This window comes from Sorex araneus, chromosome 2 (genome assembly GCF_027595985.1).
Source record: "Sorex araneus isolate mSorAra2 chromosome 2, mSorAra2.pri, whole genome shotgun sequence".
Lineage (NCBI taxonomy): Eukaryota > Metazoa > Chordata > Mammalia > Eulipotyphla > Soricidae > Sorex > Sorex araneus.
The window spans coordinates 237393581-237411345 of record NC_073303.1 but is presented as its reverse complement, the minus strand read 5'-3'; the positions used below and the strand labels follow the sequence as shown (position 1 = coordinate 237411345).

Below are 17765 nucleotides of genomic sequence, written 5' to 3'. Positions count from 1 at the left end.
CCCTTAACCCTTCCGGGTGTGCTACAAAAACAAATCCCAAAAAGCAGAGGATGTGGTGGTAGGGGTTCTATTATTGTTATTGTTGGTGATGGTGGTGGTGGTGGTGGTGGTGGTGTGTGTGTGCACGTGCGCGCACACACACGGCATGCACACAGGATGGAATTCTAACCAGTCGTTAAAATGATACAATTCTGCTATTGGCAACAAGATGAATGGGCTTACAGAGCCAGCTGGTAGCATACTTAGTGAAGCCTGTCAGAGAGAGAAAGACAAGCACCCTATTATTTTACTCATATGTGACATACAGAGAAAGAAAGACAAGGGACTATCTAAAGGGGAAAATGAACTTTTAGACGATAAGATACACAGGTGAGGATTAGAGGAATAGTATAGTAGGAATAGGTAAGGCACTTGCCTTGCACGTGGCTAACTCAGATTCAATCTCTGGTACACACCATATGATCTCCCAAGCCCAGCCAGGAATGATCCCTGAGCACAGAGCCAGGAGAAATCACTGAGCATCACCACGTGTGGCCCAAAAAATGGGGTTGGAGGGATAGTACAGTGGGTAAGGTGTTAGCCTCGCAAGTGTCTGACTCAGGTTCTATCCTTGGCCCCTCTTTTGTCCCCTAAGCCCACCAGGAGTAATCCCTGAGCGCAGAACCAGGGGTAAGCCCTGAGCATCACCAGATGTGGCCCATAAACTAATTTTTTTTAAAAAAAATACTACAACAATGAAAAATCACATAGAACCAGGCAGAAAAGGGTGATGTGATTTTACTGTGTTCATTCTGAATGCCTTGAATGTACTGCCTTAAGGCAGTAGAACATGAAACATTAGCACACAACCCATTCATTATTTCTTTTTTAAAAAATTCTCCCTGCACTTATAACTGTAATCCACTGAGCATGAAAGTCACTCATTACAAAGACTTTTGGCGCTGTACATAGAACAGTAGAGATTAGAGAGCAGAGACATGAGGTAGACATCCTCCTTACCTTCAGGGAAATTGTGGAGGTTTTGTTGTCACAGACATTGTCCATAATGCCAAAGGTGGTATTCATCTGTTCACACAAGGAAACCTTAATCCCCTAGCAGAGGACAGAAAACAACTTATGAGCATGAATGAGTCCCACCTGCCCAGCATAGAATGGACGAGCTGGACCATCCAACTGCCTCTTCACCTTGCCTTAGAGCACTGTGTTTCTGTCTCAGAGTCACAGAACCAGCACCTTCACTGGTAATGAAGCTCTAATAGTTTTGCTTTAAAAAGACAGTATATAGGGACCAGAGAAATAGCACAGTGGAGAGGGCACTACCTCGCACACAACCAATCTGGGTTCAATCCCCAGCACCCCACAGGGTCCCCCAAGCACTGTCAGGAATAATTCATGATGCAGAACCAAGAGTCATCCCTGAGCATTGCCAGGTGTGGCCCCCAAACCAAAGAAAATTAACACGTGGTCCCCACATTTTCGATATATTTATTTGCAGCCTGGTGTGAAGAATATGACTAATTCCTGTGAGGAGAGAACAGATTAATCCTAGATCAGTTTGATCTCTGGTGAGGGGATGTCTTGAGCCACACTCAGCAGTGCCCAAGGACTAGTCACGGATCAGTAATCAGTACTGGCAGTGCTTAGGGGACCAGACGGTGCCAGTATTCAAACTCAAGCTTCCTGTATGCTAAGCGTGTGATCAGTCTGCTGGGCTATCTCCCCAAGCCCCATCTCACGCTCTTACACGGAAATTGTGGGTTAGAGAGATAGTGTAAGGGTTGAGGTGTTTGTCTTGAATGAGGTCAAACCCAGTTTGAATCCCTGGCACCACATATGGTCCCCTGAGCACCACCAGGAGTGATCCTTGAGCACAAAGCCAAGAGTAAGCTATGAGAACTTCCGGTGCTTCTCCCACTTTCAACAAGAAAAGTGCTGTTTTACTTTCCCTTCTCTCCCGACCACAAGCTGGGATGCAGATGTGGCTGTAGGGGCTGCAGCAGCCACCTGAACACCATGTGGGATCTTGGTTGATGAGGGCAGAGCAGATGTATTCCTGATACCAGCTCGCCACAGCACACACTCGGGCTGTTACAAGGAGAGAAGTCAATCACTCCCTGTTCCAGTCCATTGTCATGTTTGGCTTTGGGTAAAGCCAGAAAACAGCACCAGGCACCTAAGCAGCTTTAGGGAAAAAGTATCAAGAGCTGGAACCCTTCAAATATATTCGTATGTGGGGGCCAGAGCCATAGTACAGCGGGGAGAGTGTTTGCCTTGCATGCTGCAGACCTGGGTTTGATCCTCAGCATCCCATAGGGTGCCCTGGGCACTTCCAGGAGTAATTCCTGAGTGCAAAGCCAGAAGTAATCCCTAGTATCACCGGATGTGACCCCAAAAGCATCATCATCATCATCATCATCATCATCATCATCATCATCCCGTTGGTCGTCGAATTTCTCGAGCAGTCTCAGTAACGTCTCCATTCATCCTAGCCCTGAGATTTTAGAAGCCTCTCTTTATTCGTCCTTTCCAATGGTGCCGCACTGGAGGGTCTTTCAGGGTCAAGGGAATGAGACCCATCATTGTTACTGGTTTTGGCATATAAATACGCCACGGGGAGTTTACTAGACTCTCCCATGGGGGCAGGAAACTCTCAGTAGCTTGCCAGGCTATAAAATGCTTCTGGGATCTTGGTTTTATAGACTCTGGATGTTGGCCCAAAAGCATACACACACATATTCTTACGTATTTGGATTCCACTGCGACTCCCATTTGGCATAACTGCACCCACTCATTTTCAGGCATCACGTCTTCTCTACACTTGAAAGGAACCCCTAGAGAGAGAACGAGAGAGAGAAAGAGAGAATCAACCAAGTCAAACCTCAACTATCACAAGATAGGAGTAAACATAAAATTCCAAATAGGTCCCTTAGAAAAGAGACAGGAGATACAGCAGGAAAGACATTGATGATATTCCATGTTTTTTATTGGCAAGGACTTCATAAAAATCTATTATTATTATTGTACTTTATTGCCTTCATATAAGTTACTTATATTTTTATCATGCAAAGTAACCCATGACTTGAACAATTTATGATTCCCCTTTATTCTCAACCAAAAAAATGACTCCCAATTCCTTCACATGGTACACAAACAAGGTCCTGACATCTGTCCACCTTCTCAGGGACATCTAAAGCCATTTGTCCATGTTCTCATTCTTTGTTAGCCCCAGAGCCTTTGCACATGCTGGTCATTGTGTCATCTCTACTCTGCAAAGGGTAATTCCAAATTGTCCTTCAAACATGAGCTTGGAATTTCACTTCATTGAACATTTTTTTTAAATCACATTGGTCACTCCAAAGTGTTTTTTTCCCTATTTGTTTGTACTTTGTTGTGGTAGTTTTGTTTGGGGGTCGTTCCTGGTGTTTCCCGAGGCTTACTCCTGACTCTGTGCTCAGGAATCACTCCTGGTGGGGCTTGGAAGACCCTAAGGAATGCCAGGGATTGAACTCAGGTCAGCTGCATGCAAGGCAAATGCTTTCCCTGCTGTATTATCAGTCCAGTCATTATGATGGTTTTTAAACTCCCACACTCATTATGGTAATATATTAAGTAGTTTACATGTGTGTTCTCTGCATCTTTTCCTAGACCATCAGCTCTATGAGGGGAAATATCCAAGACTGCATCCACCAAGTATGTAGGGATCTGTTTAATTCTCGCTTCTTACTTGCATTAAATTTAATCTATTGCTCAACTTCATGTTAATTGATTAATTATAACTCAGCAATATTCCAATATAACACAACAAGAGTCAATTCATAAGTAAGTAAAAACAAAAAAAAGTAAAAAGTTTTTGGGGAATGAGGCAAACATTTGAGGAAGGTACAGAGGTTGATAAAAACGAGGATTTTACAACCAAAGCAAGACAGAATCTCTCATCAAGAGACACAAAAAAAAGCATTACTTTTGCAGCTAAAGTTGCCATATTCCCAGGAGCCTTCTAGTTTGGGTCGAAAGCCTGGTCTGCAGCTACAAGTGTAGGAAGCTTCGGTATTGGTGCAGACAGAGTTGGAACCACATGGAGAAGCATCTTGGGAGCACTCGTCAATATCTGTAAAGAATGCAAGGATAGCAAGAAACCCAGAAGAACCAAAAATCCTTCTCTCTTGAGGGTGTCCAACAAATGCTCTCTTCACCTCGACATTCCACTTCTTGTTCTCTGAAGTTCAGCTGCCCGTTGCTTGATGCAAAGCCCGGGTGGCAGGTACAAAAGTAGCTTCCAGGAGTGTTGGTACAACTGGCATTGAAAGGGCACATATAAAGACACTCATCTATATCTGTAGGGGAAAGAGAAGACACGACGCTGAATTGAGCAATGAGCCAGCAAGGCATGTTATGTTGTCACAGGGAGAAGGAAAGAAAGAAAGAAAGAAAGAAAGAAAGAAAGAAAGAAAGAAAGAAAGAAAGAAAGAAAGAAAGAAAGAAAGAAAGAAAGAAAGAAAGAAAGAAAGAAAGAAAGAAGGAAGGAAGGAAGGAAGGAAGGAAGGAAGGAAGGAAGGAAGGAAGGAAGGAGGAAGGAAGGAAGGAAGGAAGGAAGGGGAGAGAGAGAGAGAAAGAAAGAAAGAAAGAAAGAAAGAAAGAAAGAAAGAAAGAAAGAAAGAAAGAAAGAAAGAAAGAAAGAAAGAAAGAAAGAAAGAAAGAAAGAAAGAAAGAAAGAAAGAAAGGAGGGAGGAAGGGAGGGAGGAAGGGAGGGAGGGGAAAAGAGAAAAGAAGAGAAAGAAAGGAAGAAAGAAATAAAGGAGAAAGAAAGGAAGTAATAATGAAAGAAAGAGGAAGAAATGAAAGAATAAAGGGGAAAGGAAGGAAGGAAGAAATAAGATAGAGGAAGGAATAAAGAAGGGGAAAGGAAGGAATGAGGGAAGGAAGGAGGGAAGAAAGAAGGGAAAGAAGGAAGAAGGAAGGAAGGAAGGAAGGAAGGAAGGAAGGAAGGAAGGAAGGAAGGAAGGAAGGAAGGAAGGAAGGAAGGAAGGAAGGAAGGAAGGAAGGAAGGAAGGAAGGAAGGCGCTCAGCCAAGAATAGTTGTTATCTCTCCAGAAAGTTCTCAACTGGGAGGAATTACCTGTACAGTTAAGAGTCTCTGGTTTGTCAGGGGTCCAAATTGCTGGGGAAAAGAATCCAGACAGACAGGAACACTTGTATTGTCCTGGTGTGTTGATACAGATTGAATTTGGACCACAGAGAGTTGAGTTTCTGGAACATTCATCTACATCTAACCAGAAAATTGGTCTTAGTCAAAAGTATGTCCTATGGGGAAGTCAATGTGATTCCCTGGTTCCAATTCAAATGCCCTAAACACATTTCCACCATTCAAGAAAGGAAGTACTTAGTGGCATATTCACCACTCAGATCAATTTTCCAAGGAGACTTTCATAGTTTAGGATAATGCCCAAGTTCCTAATCAGAGCCCATGAGACTCGGTTTGCTCCAAGCTAAGTTCACCTACCGAATCTTGGGCATCTAACCACCTCATTAACTCATGATTCATATTTGTTCAGTTCCAGCAGGTCCTGCCTCATTGGTGCCCGCTTATTCTCCAACTCCCCAGCTGTCATCTTTCCCTAATGGATCTCCATTCCTCTCCAATGAACCACTGTTGGGGCTGGAGCAATAGCACAGTGGGTAGAGCGTTTGCCTTGCACGCGGCCCGACCCGGGTTCAATTCCCAGCATCCCATATGGTCCCCTGAGCACCGCCAGGAGTAATTCCTGAGTGCAGAGCCAGGAGTAACCCCTGTGCATTGCCAGGTGTGACCCAAAAAGCAAAAAAAAAAAATCCAATGAACCACTGTATTACTAATAGTTTTAACCAAGAGGCATCGTAGTGGAGGGTGGAGAGCACGGACATCCTGAATTCATTGCCTAATTCTGCATCCCCATAGATGCAACCGATTGAAATATATCCTTCCCCAAATTCATATGTTGAAAGCCCCAGATCCAGTTAGATCATTTTTGAGGTTTGGAGGTCACACTCAGCTATGCTCAGGGCTGACTCCTGACTCTGTGTTCAGGAATCACTCCTGGTGGGCTCAGGAGACCATATGGGATGCTGGAGAGTCAAACCCAGGTCAGCTGTGTGCCAGGCAAATGCCTGATCTGCTGTCCTATCACTCCAATCCCTAAGATAATTTTTGTTTTGTTTTTGGGTCACACCCAACAGTTTTCAGGGCTCACTCCTGGCTCTGCATTCAGGGATCACTTCTGGTGGGTTCAGGGGACCCTATGGGATGTCAGGGATTGAACCGAAGTTGGCCGCATGCAAAACAAGTGCCCTAGCCACCCTCTGGCCCTCCAGGATGATATTTTTAGACACGGAGCCCTTGGAAGATGATTTGATTCAAAGGAGATCATGAAGGTGGGCTTCTTGGGATGGTATTAATGTCCTTATAAGTAAGAAAAGAGATGTCAAATTTTTTTCTTCCTCTTCCATGTTAAAACCTAGCAATAGAGTCACAATCTGCAATCCAGGAATGGAGTTTTCACCAGGAATAATAATTATTGCCTTCAATTTTACAGACATAGATCTTAAATGAATTGAGATCCACCCAATGTCTCACCACCACCTCCAAACTAAGACCCGATTCCCCAGCACACATTTTCTATTTACCTTCACACATCTCTCCTGAACCCTGAAAATTCATGTTTTCACTCTCAAACTCAAATCCAGTGCTGCAGACACAAGAGTAGCTTCCAAAACTGTTGTAACAAACTGCATTGTCTGGGCAAGGATTGAAATGGGCGCATTCATCCATATCTGGTGAATGGAAGAGAAAGTCGGGGTTAAGGCAGATGGGGACACGAGGAGAGGAGACCAAAGAGGAGATATTCCCTCTCTGTGTGGTAATCTTGGGATGTTATCATGTACACTCGCTTCCCTCTTCTTCCTAAGTTCCCTTGCAGTGAGGTAAGGCCAGAAGAATAAATTCTAGACAACAGGATGTAAGTCAGTGGATGATAAAGAGCATTATAATGAGCATAAATTACAGAATAGAGATTGCTGGAACATGGAGTCCAAGTTTGATGAAAAGTTTGTTGTATGGTAACATGTGACCTTGCCCCTCCTCTCTTTGGGGTGTAGAATATTTCCCCCACTCCTTGATCTGTCTGACCCTATGATTTGCATTGGCCTATAGGACACATCAGAAGTGAACTGATGCTTAACTCAGACCTCTAGAACGCTCTTTGCTTCTTCTCATCCTTGGGTCTCCTGGCCTCTGCACTATAAACAATCCCTAGACCGGCCTAATAAAGAATTTAAAATAGAGGCTTGAACAAAAGGAGACAGAGAGATAGAGAAGAAAAGTGCCTGCCATAGAGGCAGGCAAGGGGAGGGTTTTGGGGGGTGATGGGAAGGAACCTAGGGACACTGGTGCTGGGAAATGTACACTGGTGGGGGGATAGATGTTGGAATACTGTATGACTGAAACCCAAGCATGAACAGCTTTGTAAGGGTCATAGTGATTCAATAAAAAATATTTTTAAAATTTTAAAAAAGAAAATGTGAAAAGAAAACCAGGGGCTGTGGAGACAGTATGTTGGAGGTGGGATAGTGTGGCTCAAAAGCAAAAAAAAACAACCAACTTCCAATGCCTCTTGGGTCTCAATTCAAATATATTTTAGGGAAATTTTCTCAATTTGGGGATATGGATTCCCATGGGGGGGGGCACACCTGCAGTGCTCAGGAGTGACCCCTGGCGGCACCTGGAAGTCCATCCATGGTGCCAGGGATTTGAACCAGAGTCTGGAGGATCCGAGGCAAGCGACTTAACCTCAGTACTATCTCTCATCCCCACCATCTGGGACAGTCCAAAAAACGTCTCCAGACACGGTTGGTATCACCTGGATGGAGGGACATCACTCAAAGGACAGAGGTGCCTCTTACTATAGAATTCCCTGAAGGGTCTCTGCAGGCCTTCAAATCCCACTTGTTCTACTTAAGAGCTATAAATAGGCCAGAGCGATAGTACGGTGTGTTGGGCGTTTGCCTTGCGTGTGGCCAACCCAGGTTCGATTCCTTACATCGCATAGGGTTGTGTAAATACTTCCAGGGGTGATTCCTGAGTGCAGAGACAATAGTAACCCCGGAACATCACTGGGTGTGTCCCCAAAACAAGCATAATAAAGCTATAAATAATTAGGCAGTGACTGCCACTGTGAGTCTCAATTTTCATGACCTTAAAAGGTAGAGCATGGTTTCTACCTCTTAACATCATCAATAAAATGATTCTTCTGTTGTTTTGTTTTGCGGTCATGCCCAGCAGTGCTCAGGGCTCATTCCTGGCTCTGCACTCATGGATCACTCCTATTGATGCTCAGGGGATTTTATGGGGTACCAAGGATTCTAACCAGGGTCGTTTGCATACAAATCAAGCCTTTATATCCTGTCCTATCTCTCAGACCCCCAGAAGAAATGACTTTTAATTCAGTAAGTAGATAGAGAAGGAGGAATTGGTCCTCTATACCTTCGCAAATGGAGTTGTTCAAGGTGAATCCAGCTTGGCATTTGCAATGGTAACTTCCTATGGAGTTGACACACTCAGAATGTTCTGGGCAAATTCCACTCTGGAGGCATTCATTAATGTCTACCAGGACAAAGGAGAAGAAGGAAAAATGCAAAAGATTGGGTGAGTGTCTAAATTTAGAAGCATGTATCCTCAAGTCAACAGTAGTTGTCCACCATTAACAAAAACACAGGCTGGAATGATAGTACAGTGGGGAGAGCAGTTGTCTTGCACACAGCCAACTCAAGTTTGATCCTCAGCATCTCCATAGAGTCTCCCAAACACTACCAGGAGTGATTCCTGAGTGAAGATCCAGGAACAACCCCTAATCATTTCCTTGTGTGCACCCCCAAAAATACCAAGAGGCTGGAGAGAGAATACAGGAAGTAGAGCACTTGCCTGGTATGCAGTTTCAATCCCTTACAACCCATAGAGTCCCCCAAGCTCCACCAGAAGTGATTCCTGAGTGCAGAGCCAAGAGTCACCCCTGAGCATCGCCAGGTGTGCCCCCCCCATAAAAATACACATACTTGAGAATCTAAGAGCATTACCTGTACAGCTAATGCGATTTGATTTTCCCGGGCCCCAGGAATCTCCAGTGGGTGAAGAGAAACCAGAGGAGCAGCTGCATTTATATCTCCCAAGTTGGTTTTTGCAAACCGCATGAGGACCGCAAAGTAGGGGATCTTGAGAACACTCATTGATATCTAGACAGAGAAAACATCAGGGATGCAGATTGCCTCATTTTGCATAGTAGAACACATTTTCCAAAGATGACTTGAACCCGCGGAGTTCATCTTATAGCCCCTGGATTCAGTGGAATATGAGAACCCCTTCCATCAAACCCCTAGGGGTCATCCCCTGAATTTGAGCAGAATGTGACAAGGTAACAATGATGCTGGGCCATAAAAATAGTGCACAATTTTAGTGTTCTCTCAAGAGGCTCATTCTCGAAGTGGAACCTCCATGTTGGAAGGAAACCCAACCACCCATGAGAAAGAAGAAACAAGGGCCAAAGAGATAGGACAGTGGGGAGGGTGCTTGCTTTGCATGCAGTCAACCAGTTTCAAGCCCTGGAACCCCATGGGGTTCCCCCAAACTTTGCCAGGAGTAATTCCTGAGTGCCAGGAGTAAACCCTGAGCATCGCTGGTTGTGCTCCCCAAAAATAATAAAGAAAAGAAAAGAGAGGAGAGCAAAGGAGGGGAGGGGAGGGGAGGGGAGGGAAAGGGAGGGGAAGGAAACGGAGGGAAGGGGAGAGGAGAGGAGTAGAGGGAAGAGGAGGGAAGGGGAGAGGGGAGGGAAGGAGAAGGGAGGGGAGGGGAGAAGACAATAAGGGAGGTGAGGGAAGGAGAGGAGAAGAAAGGGGAGGGGAGAGGAGGAGAGAAGAAGGGAAGGGAGGGGAGGGAAAGGACAAAGGAAATAAGATTTGAGAAAAGAAACATGACCTACATTCCTACTCAACCACCTTGGACCTGATTTTCCCACCAACACCAGAGCATTTAAAGGAGAGCAGAATTCACACCTCTGCATTCCACTTGTGGGTCCTGGAAATGGGTGGCCCCATTGCTGGACAGGAAGCCTTGTTTGCACGTGCAATGGTAGCTGTCGGTGGTGTTCCTGCAGACGGCAAAGGCAGGACACATGGTGGTGTCCACACACCTGTTCGGACCTGGGCAGGGCAGAGCAGAGTCTGAGTGCCGCAGGAGGCAACGAAAGCGACTCTTCCCAGGGTTGAATTGTGCCCACCCAATGCCCCCAAAAGTAGGTTGAAACCCTAAACTTGGGTCATGTGATCTTCTGGGAAAACAGTCTGGATTTACACTGGAGGAAGGGAGGCCAGAGCAAGAGTACAGCAGGTAGGGCGTTTGCCTTGCACATGGCTGACCCAGGTTTGATCCCCAGTACCCCTGTAGGGTCTCCCTGAGCTCCTGAGTATTTCCAGATGTGGCCCAAGCAACAAATAAAAACAGAGAGAGAGACAGTGACAGAGAGAGAGGAGTTTATTATTGTTGCAAATGTCTTTGGGGAAGCAGGGAATCTCTTCATTAAGCACCCGAAAACATTTGGGGCTGCAAGATAGCACAGAAGGTATGATGCTTGCTTTGCACGTGGTCAATCCAGGCTCAATTCCATAATGTCCTCTGAGCCCCACCAGGAGTAATTCCTGAGTACAGAGCCAGGAGTCACCCATGAGCACCAAAGGATGTTACTTAGAAACTAACTAACTAAAGTCCCTAAAGTTTTTAAGAGATGGACTCATATCAGTGGGGTCTATGGAGCCACTATCTCCCACAGTGCCTGTGGGACTTGTTTACTTCCCTGTCCTGCACAGTGCCCCTAATTCCATTTCTCTTCTCATTTCCAGCTTCCCCTTTTGTCACCAGCAGCAACACCGCTCGCTGCAGACTTCCGGCCCCTCGCCCCTTGTGGTCCCTAGATTCTAGAAGCTTCCCATTATGCTCTTCCTCTCACTCAAAAGTGCCCACACTCCCCGAGCCAGCAGAGTTGCCCAGTCCCGGGCAGCGAGGCACCAGCCCATCTCATCCTCTCATCTCTCCTGCCAGACTTGCCTCCTCTCATGAGCCCACACTGTCTCCAGCCTCAGAGCCTTGGTTGTCCACTCCTGTGGGTCCTGGATGTGTCAGTCTCCTCATTATATGGGTCAATTCCGTTCACCCAATGTTTACATAGAAAGAAGGATGGATGGAAGTATGGATGCATGCATGCATGCATGGGTGGATGCATGCATGCATGCATGGGTGGATGAATGGATGGATGAATGGATGGGAGTAAGAATGGATGCATACATGTGTGCATAGACCAATGGCTGCATGCATGCATGGGTGGATGGATGGGTGAGTGCATGCATAAATGCATGGATGGCGTATACATAAATGCATGGATGGATGGGAGAATGGATGGATGGATGGGTGGGTGGATGGATGGATGGATGGATGGATGGATGGATGGATGGATGGATGAGTACGTGGATAGATGGGTGGAAGGATGGGAGAATGGGTGGACAGATTAATGGGTGAATGGATGGATAGATGAGAATAGTTAGATGTATGTGTGGATGAATGGATGAATGGTTGGATAGATGGATAGATGGATAGATCAGAGGATGAATGGATGGATGGATGGATGGATGGATGGATGGATGGATGGATGGATGGATTAATGGGTGGGTGGGAGCAAGGAAAGATTCGATGTATGCATGCATGGGCTGGAAAAAGGATGAGTGGATGGGTTGGTGGGGAGATAGGTGTGTGTATGGGTCAATAAATGGATGCTAGTATGTTTAGACAGATGGACAGATGAATGAATGGGTCAACGGATGAAGGAATAGATGAACAGATGGATAGATGGGGGATAGAAAGCTGGGTGGGTGTATAATAAAGATACAGAACTATCCATCCTACTGACTTTTCTATGAAGAACCCAGACAAATACAAACACCAACCCTACATCAAGACTATTCTATGCATTATGGGATTCAGCAGTGAGCAAGATCAACAAAATTCTGCACCTCCACAGAATTGATTATCTGGCGAGAAGGGCGCTGAGATGCCCCGTCAGAAAGAGGGGAGTCAGGACTGAAGCGATAGCACAACAGGGAAGGTTTCTGCCCTGCATGCAGCTGACCCAGGTTCAATCCCCGGCACTCCAAAGAGTCCCCATCCCACCAGGAGTGATTCTTGAGCACAGAGCCCGGAATAAACCCTGAACACCTTTGGATGTAGCCCAAAGACAAATGAAAAATAAATAAATAGGAGTGTCAGTGAAATGATCCATAAATCCTACAAAGAAAGAGAGGGAAAGGGACTGTGAGTATATACAAGGCAAGTGGGTTCCAGGCAGTGGATGAGGCATGTGCCAATGTTCTGGATCCAGATAGAACTTGGAGTAGAGGAACTTGGAGGAGGTTCACAAGAGGAGAGGCAAAAAGGGAACTGGGTGGGGCTGGTGATCTTATGGTGCAGGGAAGATGGGGGTATGTCCACAAGCAGGAATTGGGGGCGTCCTGCAGAGAAGTCAGCAGAGGGGGTCAGGGCCTGAGTCAGGGCTCGAATGCGCCCTCTGTTGGCCGCAGCAGGGAGGATAATGAGCCCGAAGACCAGGGCAACACCTGCTGGGGTTGTCCATCAGGACTGTCCAGATCAGCGGCCGTCTCTTATTGACGCGTCTTTGTAAACTACAACCAGAGCGCCCCACTCACTGGTTCCTTCCACGCTGTTTCTGCAGTTCCCGCGGTAACGCTTCCCTGGGACAAGAGAGTGAGTCGTCTGGGTTCCCCAGTAGAGCATGCACAGCCCACCATGTGGGGAAGTCAGAACTGGAGGTCACGGTCCTTCAGGGTAAGCACTAGGACGCCACTGGCTTAGGACACAGGGGCGAGTCAGGGGCCAGGAAGGGCTCAGCAGCTGAAGCTCCTGCCTTTCGAGCATGAGGCCTCGAGTTCGATCCCCAGTGCTGCCCACATGCACCAAGAATGATGACAGCTGTTCTGCCAAATGGGAGCCCTGGTCCTGCAAAAGAGAATGAGAGCTCTGCGCACAGCAGCTATGGGCAGACTCTGCCACTTAAAGGCTGGCAGTGGAATCCTAAAAGTCCAAAAACAGGTGAGTGGATAATAAAGGTGCAGCCGGGAGATGCCATGGAACACTATGCAGCTGTGAGGAAGGATGGAATCACACGATTCACTGCAACTTGGAGGGAACTGAAGAATATCACGGAAGTCAGAAGAAGAAGAACAAACTCAGGATGATCTCACTGATTGCAAGATGTCTATGTGGATTGCAAGGTGTCAAAGAAAACATACCCCCCCCCCCAATAAAAGACATTAAGCCTTGCATGCGGCCGACCTGGGTTTGATTCCCAGCATCCCATATGGTCCCCTGAGCACAGCCAGGGGGTAATTCCTGAGTGCAGGCCCAAGAATAACCCCTGTGCATTACTGGGTGTTACCCAAAAAGAAAAAAAAGAGAACATACCTAGATCACTCTTGACCCTGGAGTGTAGGAAGAAGAAGTGGAGGGAAAGAAGGAAATTGAGGGGATCAGAGCGATACTACAGCAGGGAAGGCACTTGCCTTGTATGCAGCTGATCCTGGTTTGATCCCTGGCACCGAATATGATCCCCTGAGTCTGCCAGGATTGATCTCTCAGCATAGAGCCAGAAACAAGTCCTGAGCACTGCCATGTGAAGGTGGCTCCCTCAAAAAATTAAGTGTACATTTGTGGGGCCAGAGAGATAGTACAGGGGGCCAGAATGATAGTACGATAGGTAGTGCATTTGCCTTGCACATGGCTGACCCGGGTTCGATTCCCAGCATCCCATAGGGTCCCCCATAGGTGCTCATCCCATAGAGCCCCACTAAGAGTGATTCCTGATGGAGCTGGGAGCAATAGCACAACGGGTAGGGCATTTGCCTTGCACATGGCTGACCAGGGTTCGGTTCCCAACATCCCATATGGTCCCCTGAGCACTGCCAGGAGTGATTCCTGAGTGCAGAGCCAGGTGTAACCCCTGTGCATCGCCGGGTGTGACCCAAAAAGCAGAGAGAGAGAGAGAGAGAGAGTACAGCAGGGAGGGCGCTTGCCTGACACACAACTGACCTATCTTTGATCTCTGGCATCCCATAGGGCTCCAGTACCACCAGGAGTAATTCCTGAGTGCAAAGCCAGGAGTAATCCCTAAGTACCTCTGGGTGTGACCAAAAAATAATAATAATAATAATAATAATAAATAAAAGGAAGAATACTTAAAGAAACTAAACCTGTCCCTCTTGTAAACACATACACACATTGGCAAAGCTCTCACCACACACATCAGGGGCCTGATGAGGTTGCCTCTTTTTTATCCAAATTTTCAATCTCTGATATAAGAACACTGGTGATGTGTGATTTCACCGGAAACTGAAAATCAGAGAGATTAAGGCACTTGCCTGGGGACACACAGTGACATAACAAGGCACACAGGAAAGAGCCAAACTGGTGACCTCCCAAACCTGGATGTTATCCCTTCCTCTGCTGCTAATGAGCTTCCAGCAAGAACTCAATTGAGATAAAGTTTTCTGGGACAGAAAAAAAATTCTTCCAAGAAAAATATTTCCCATCACATTGGGGCAACTTATCTTCCTTCCCCTCCAACTTACCCGACGCTGACTCCAGGCTGGGTCCCGCCAACACTCCACACAGACCATAACTCCCTGAGAAGAAAAAAGAGAAAAATAACTTGAACCTCCAAGATGCGCTTTAGGGCTCACTCACCCTGCAAAATAATATCTTTTTCCTGCAGCCAAAGTGGTAGTAGAGTGAGATCACTGCCCTTGCACACAGCAGATCTGGGTTCAATCCCCAGCATTCCATAGGGTTTCCTGAGCCTGCCAGGATTGATCCCTGAGAGTAGAGCAGGACTCAGCCCTGACTGCTGGGTGTGGCCCCCAAATAAGCAAAAATATTCTTTTCCTGACCTAAAAGAAATATACTTGACAAGCCTCAGTGATACATTCTACTAACGATAACTGTGACTTCATTCACTGCATCTTTTTTATCTTTTTTTTTTTGGGGGGGGATCACAACCAGTGATGCTCAGGGGTTACTCCTGGCTCTGCACTCCGGAATTACTCTTGGCAGTGCTTGGGTGTAAGATAACATTAGTTTGTCCTTTCTTCCTTGCCACAGCGAGCTTAGGCTTATTGGGTTACACCCATCACAGTGCTCCTTGAGTCACTCCCATTCCTCTGTGCTTATCTGTAACTTCTCTGTGCTGTCTTCCCCAACCGGTCTATCACCCTTTCCCCCTAATCAGACTCTGTTAACTTGTAAGGTCAGATCCTTCTAAGAACGCTGAACCTGTATTGTAAGTTAAATATTGCCTTTTCCCTTCTCCTTATGTCTTTTGCATAGTTTACTTTAAAACAATGTCCTTTTTATATAAACACAATAAGACAGTTAATACTATGCCCAAGAAAGAAAAAAAATAAAACAAAAACCAAAAAAAATACTATGCTTTTGTAACTTGAGTTAATTGACTCCAAATAATATTCACTCCTGGACATCTGCTTTTTCGACTTAAGCCTCGGTTGCTTTAGTACCTAGCACCCCCAAAAAAGGGTCCCGACAAGGGACTGAATGGACCCAGAGCAAGCTGTGAGCTACGCTGGCATCAAAATGGGCCAGGCCAAAGCGCCACAATATTTAACTATAAGTTGAGAGCATGGTCATGGACAAATTCTGTCATGATCCAAAAAGCAATGACGAGATTAGGACCCTGCTAGGGCTAGGAAAGATTAATCTGGCCTGAGCACTGTAGTCTGAGATCTGTAGTGAGATGGTTCCAGGAGAGCAATCCTATAATGTATCTCTTACTTGTGTCTATACAAAATGATCAATATTATGAATGTTTATATGTTTGCTGGACAAGGAGAGAAGAAAACACCCATGAGTGGGTTGTCCTGCTGAATGAGAAACTGTCCTAGAAGAAGCTTCCCCTGAGGGAAGGTCTTTACCTCTCTTGATTGTATGACCACACCTACATGTAATTATTACCCCAACCCCTCATGCTTTGGGATTTAACTAAAACTGTAAGATCGGAAAAGGGGGGGGGGGCAGACGCAGGAGGCAGAAGCTTGAAGGAGCAGGATGAAGGAGCAGGACCCAGAAGGAGAATGAGAGGGGTCGGGGGGGGGGGGGGAGGAAAGATCCTGAGGAGAATCAGAGGAGGAGGGAGATGGAAATGGAATAGACTGCAACTGACACCAATCAGCCTGGCCCTTATTTCCTCCTTCATCCACCCATTGCCATGGCCTACCAGGGTGGGGGAAGCAGCTCAAGACCACCGAACGCAGGCAGCGTGAGAGAGAGCTGCCGTGGCCTTTTGTAATTTATTTTTTGAATACACATTCGGGGGACCCTATGAGATGCTGGGAACCAAACCCAGGTCGGTGACATGCAAGGCATGTGTTATCTGTGCTATCACTCCGGCTCCCATTTACTGCATCTTTACAGCAACCGGTCCTACTTTTCAACACTTAATTTTGCATGAGTCCTGTTGTTTGGATGATTATCACTTCCCCCCTGAAATCACAAAATAAATTCTAGAGATGTTAAAAACACATGTGAAGGGGACCCAGCAAGATAGATTAAGTGATGGTGCATACACCTAATCTGCGTGAGACCCCAAGCTTCATTCCCAGCATTGTGCTCCTATACACCTAGAACAGTGCCTGGCATAGAGTTCAGGAAATGCATGGCAAATGGTGGGCTGCAGAGATAGGACAGCGGGGATGGTACTTGCCTTGTACACAGCCAACCCGGGTTCAATCCCCAGCATCCCATGTGGTCCCCTGAGGTCCACCAGGAGTAATTGTAGAGCCAGGAGTAATCCCTGAGCATCTCCAGGTGTGGTAGATAGAAGGAAAGGGAAGGGAAGGGAAGGAAAGGGAAGGGAAGAGAAGGATAGGGAAGGGAAGGAAGGAAGGAAGGAAGGAAGCAAGGAAGGAAGGGAGGGAGGGAGGAAGGGAGGGAGGGAGGGAGGGAGGGAGGGAGGGAGGGAGGGAGGGAGGGAGGGAGGGAGAGAGGGAGGGAGGGAGGGAGGAAGGGAGGAAGGGAGGGAGGGAGGAAGGGAGGAAGGGAGGAAGGGAGGAAGGGAGGTCAAATGGAATGACCATAGAGAAGAAAGTCTACCCTGGCAGAGAGAATGCCCTTGCGCTGTTTGATTTGGGGCTCTCCCAATAAAAATATTTGCAGTTTCCAACTTAGAACTATAATCCTTTGGCTGGCCAGCTCATGGCCCGGCAGCCTAGGTACTTCTAGCCCTGGTATCCCAGATCCCCCATCCCCTCATTCAGTCTCATACTCACCCCAGAAAAGGAACAAAGTGAAGTACCACATCATACTGTGGCTTGGTCTTCAAAAGAGGGGAAACTTTTCTCCCTTCCTCCCGTCCCGAATGACAGAGTCCTGGGTAACGGACCAAAGGGGAAGGGTCAGAGTTGTGCAATGTTGATGTCATGGGCTCTTTTTTTTTTGTTTTGCTGAGTGGCACTGCAAGTGGGCAGTGGAAGACCCCTAATTTCCCCCTTTTCTCCGTGCCAAAGAGAAGTTGGAGTGATTAATGTGTTTGAGTGTGCTCTCCCTCCCTCCCCACAACCCCTCCTCTTCTCTCCCATTCTCTGTAAGGGTAGAGATGCATACATACATAGTC

The 17765-nt window shown here is 46.6% G+C and overlaps 1 protein-coding gene across 1 annotated transcript in view; it reads right to left on the bottom strand.

Moving 5' to 3' along the window:
• The window catches only part of ADGRE1 (adhesion G protein-coupled receptor E1), a 29507-nt gene extending 12055 nt beyond the window's left edge, over positions 1–17452 (bottom strand). Inside the window, exons 1-10 of the mRNA XM_004619466.2 lie at positions 17422–17452; positions 14713–14766; positions 10078–10224; positions 9106–9261; positions 8516–8635; positions 6661–6807; positions 4194–4334; positions 3962–4108; positions 2743–2831; positions 1000–1092 (exon numbers count right to left, since the gene is read on the bottom strand). Of these exons, the coding sequence (XP_004619523.2) occupies positions 1000–1092; positions 2743–2831; positions 3962–4108; positions 4194–4334; positions 6661–6807; positions 8516–8635; positions 9106–9261; positions 10078–10224; positions 14713–14766; positions 17422–17452 (1125 nt within the window). The remainder of the gene's footprint in view (positions 1–999; positions 1093–2742; positions 2832–3961; positions 4109–4193; positions 4335–6660; positions 6808–8515; positions 8636–9105; positions 9262–10077; positions 10225–14712; positions 14767–17421) is intronic.
• Positions 17453–17765: the final 313 nt, after the last annotated feature.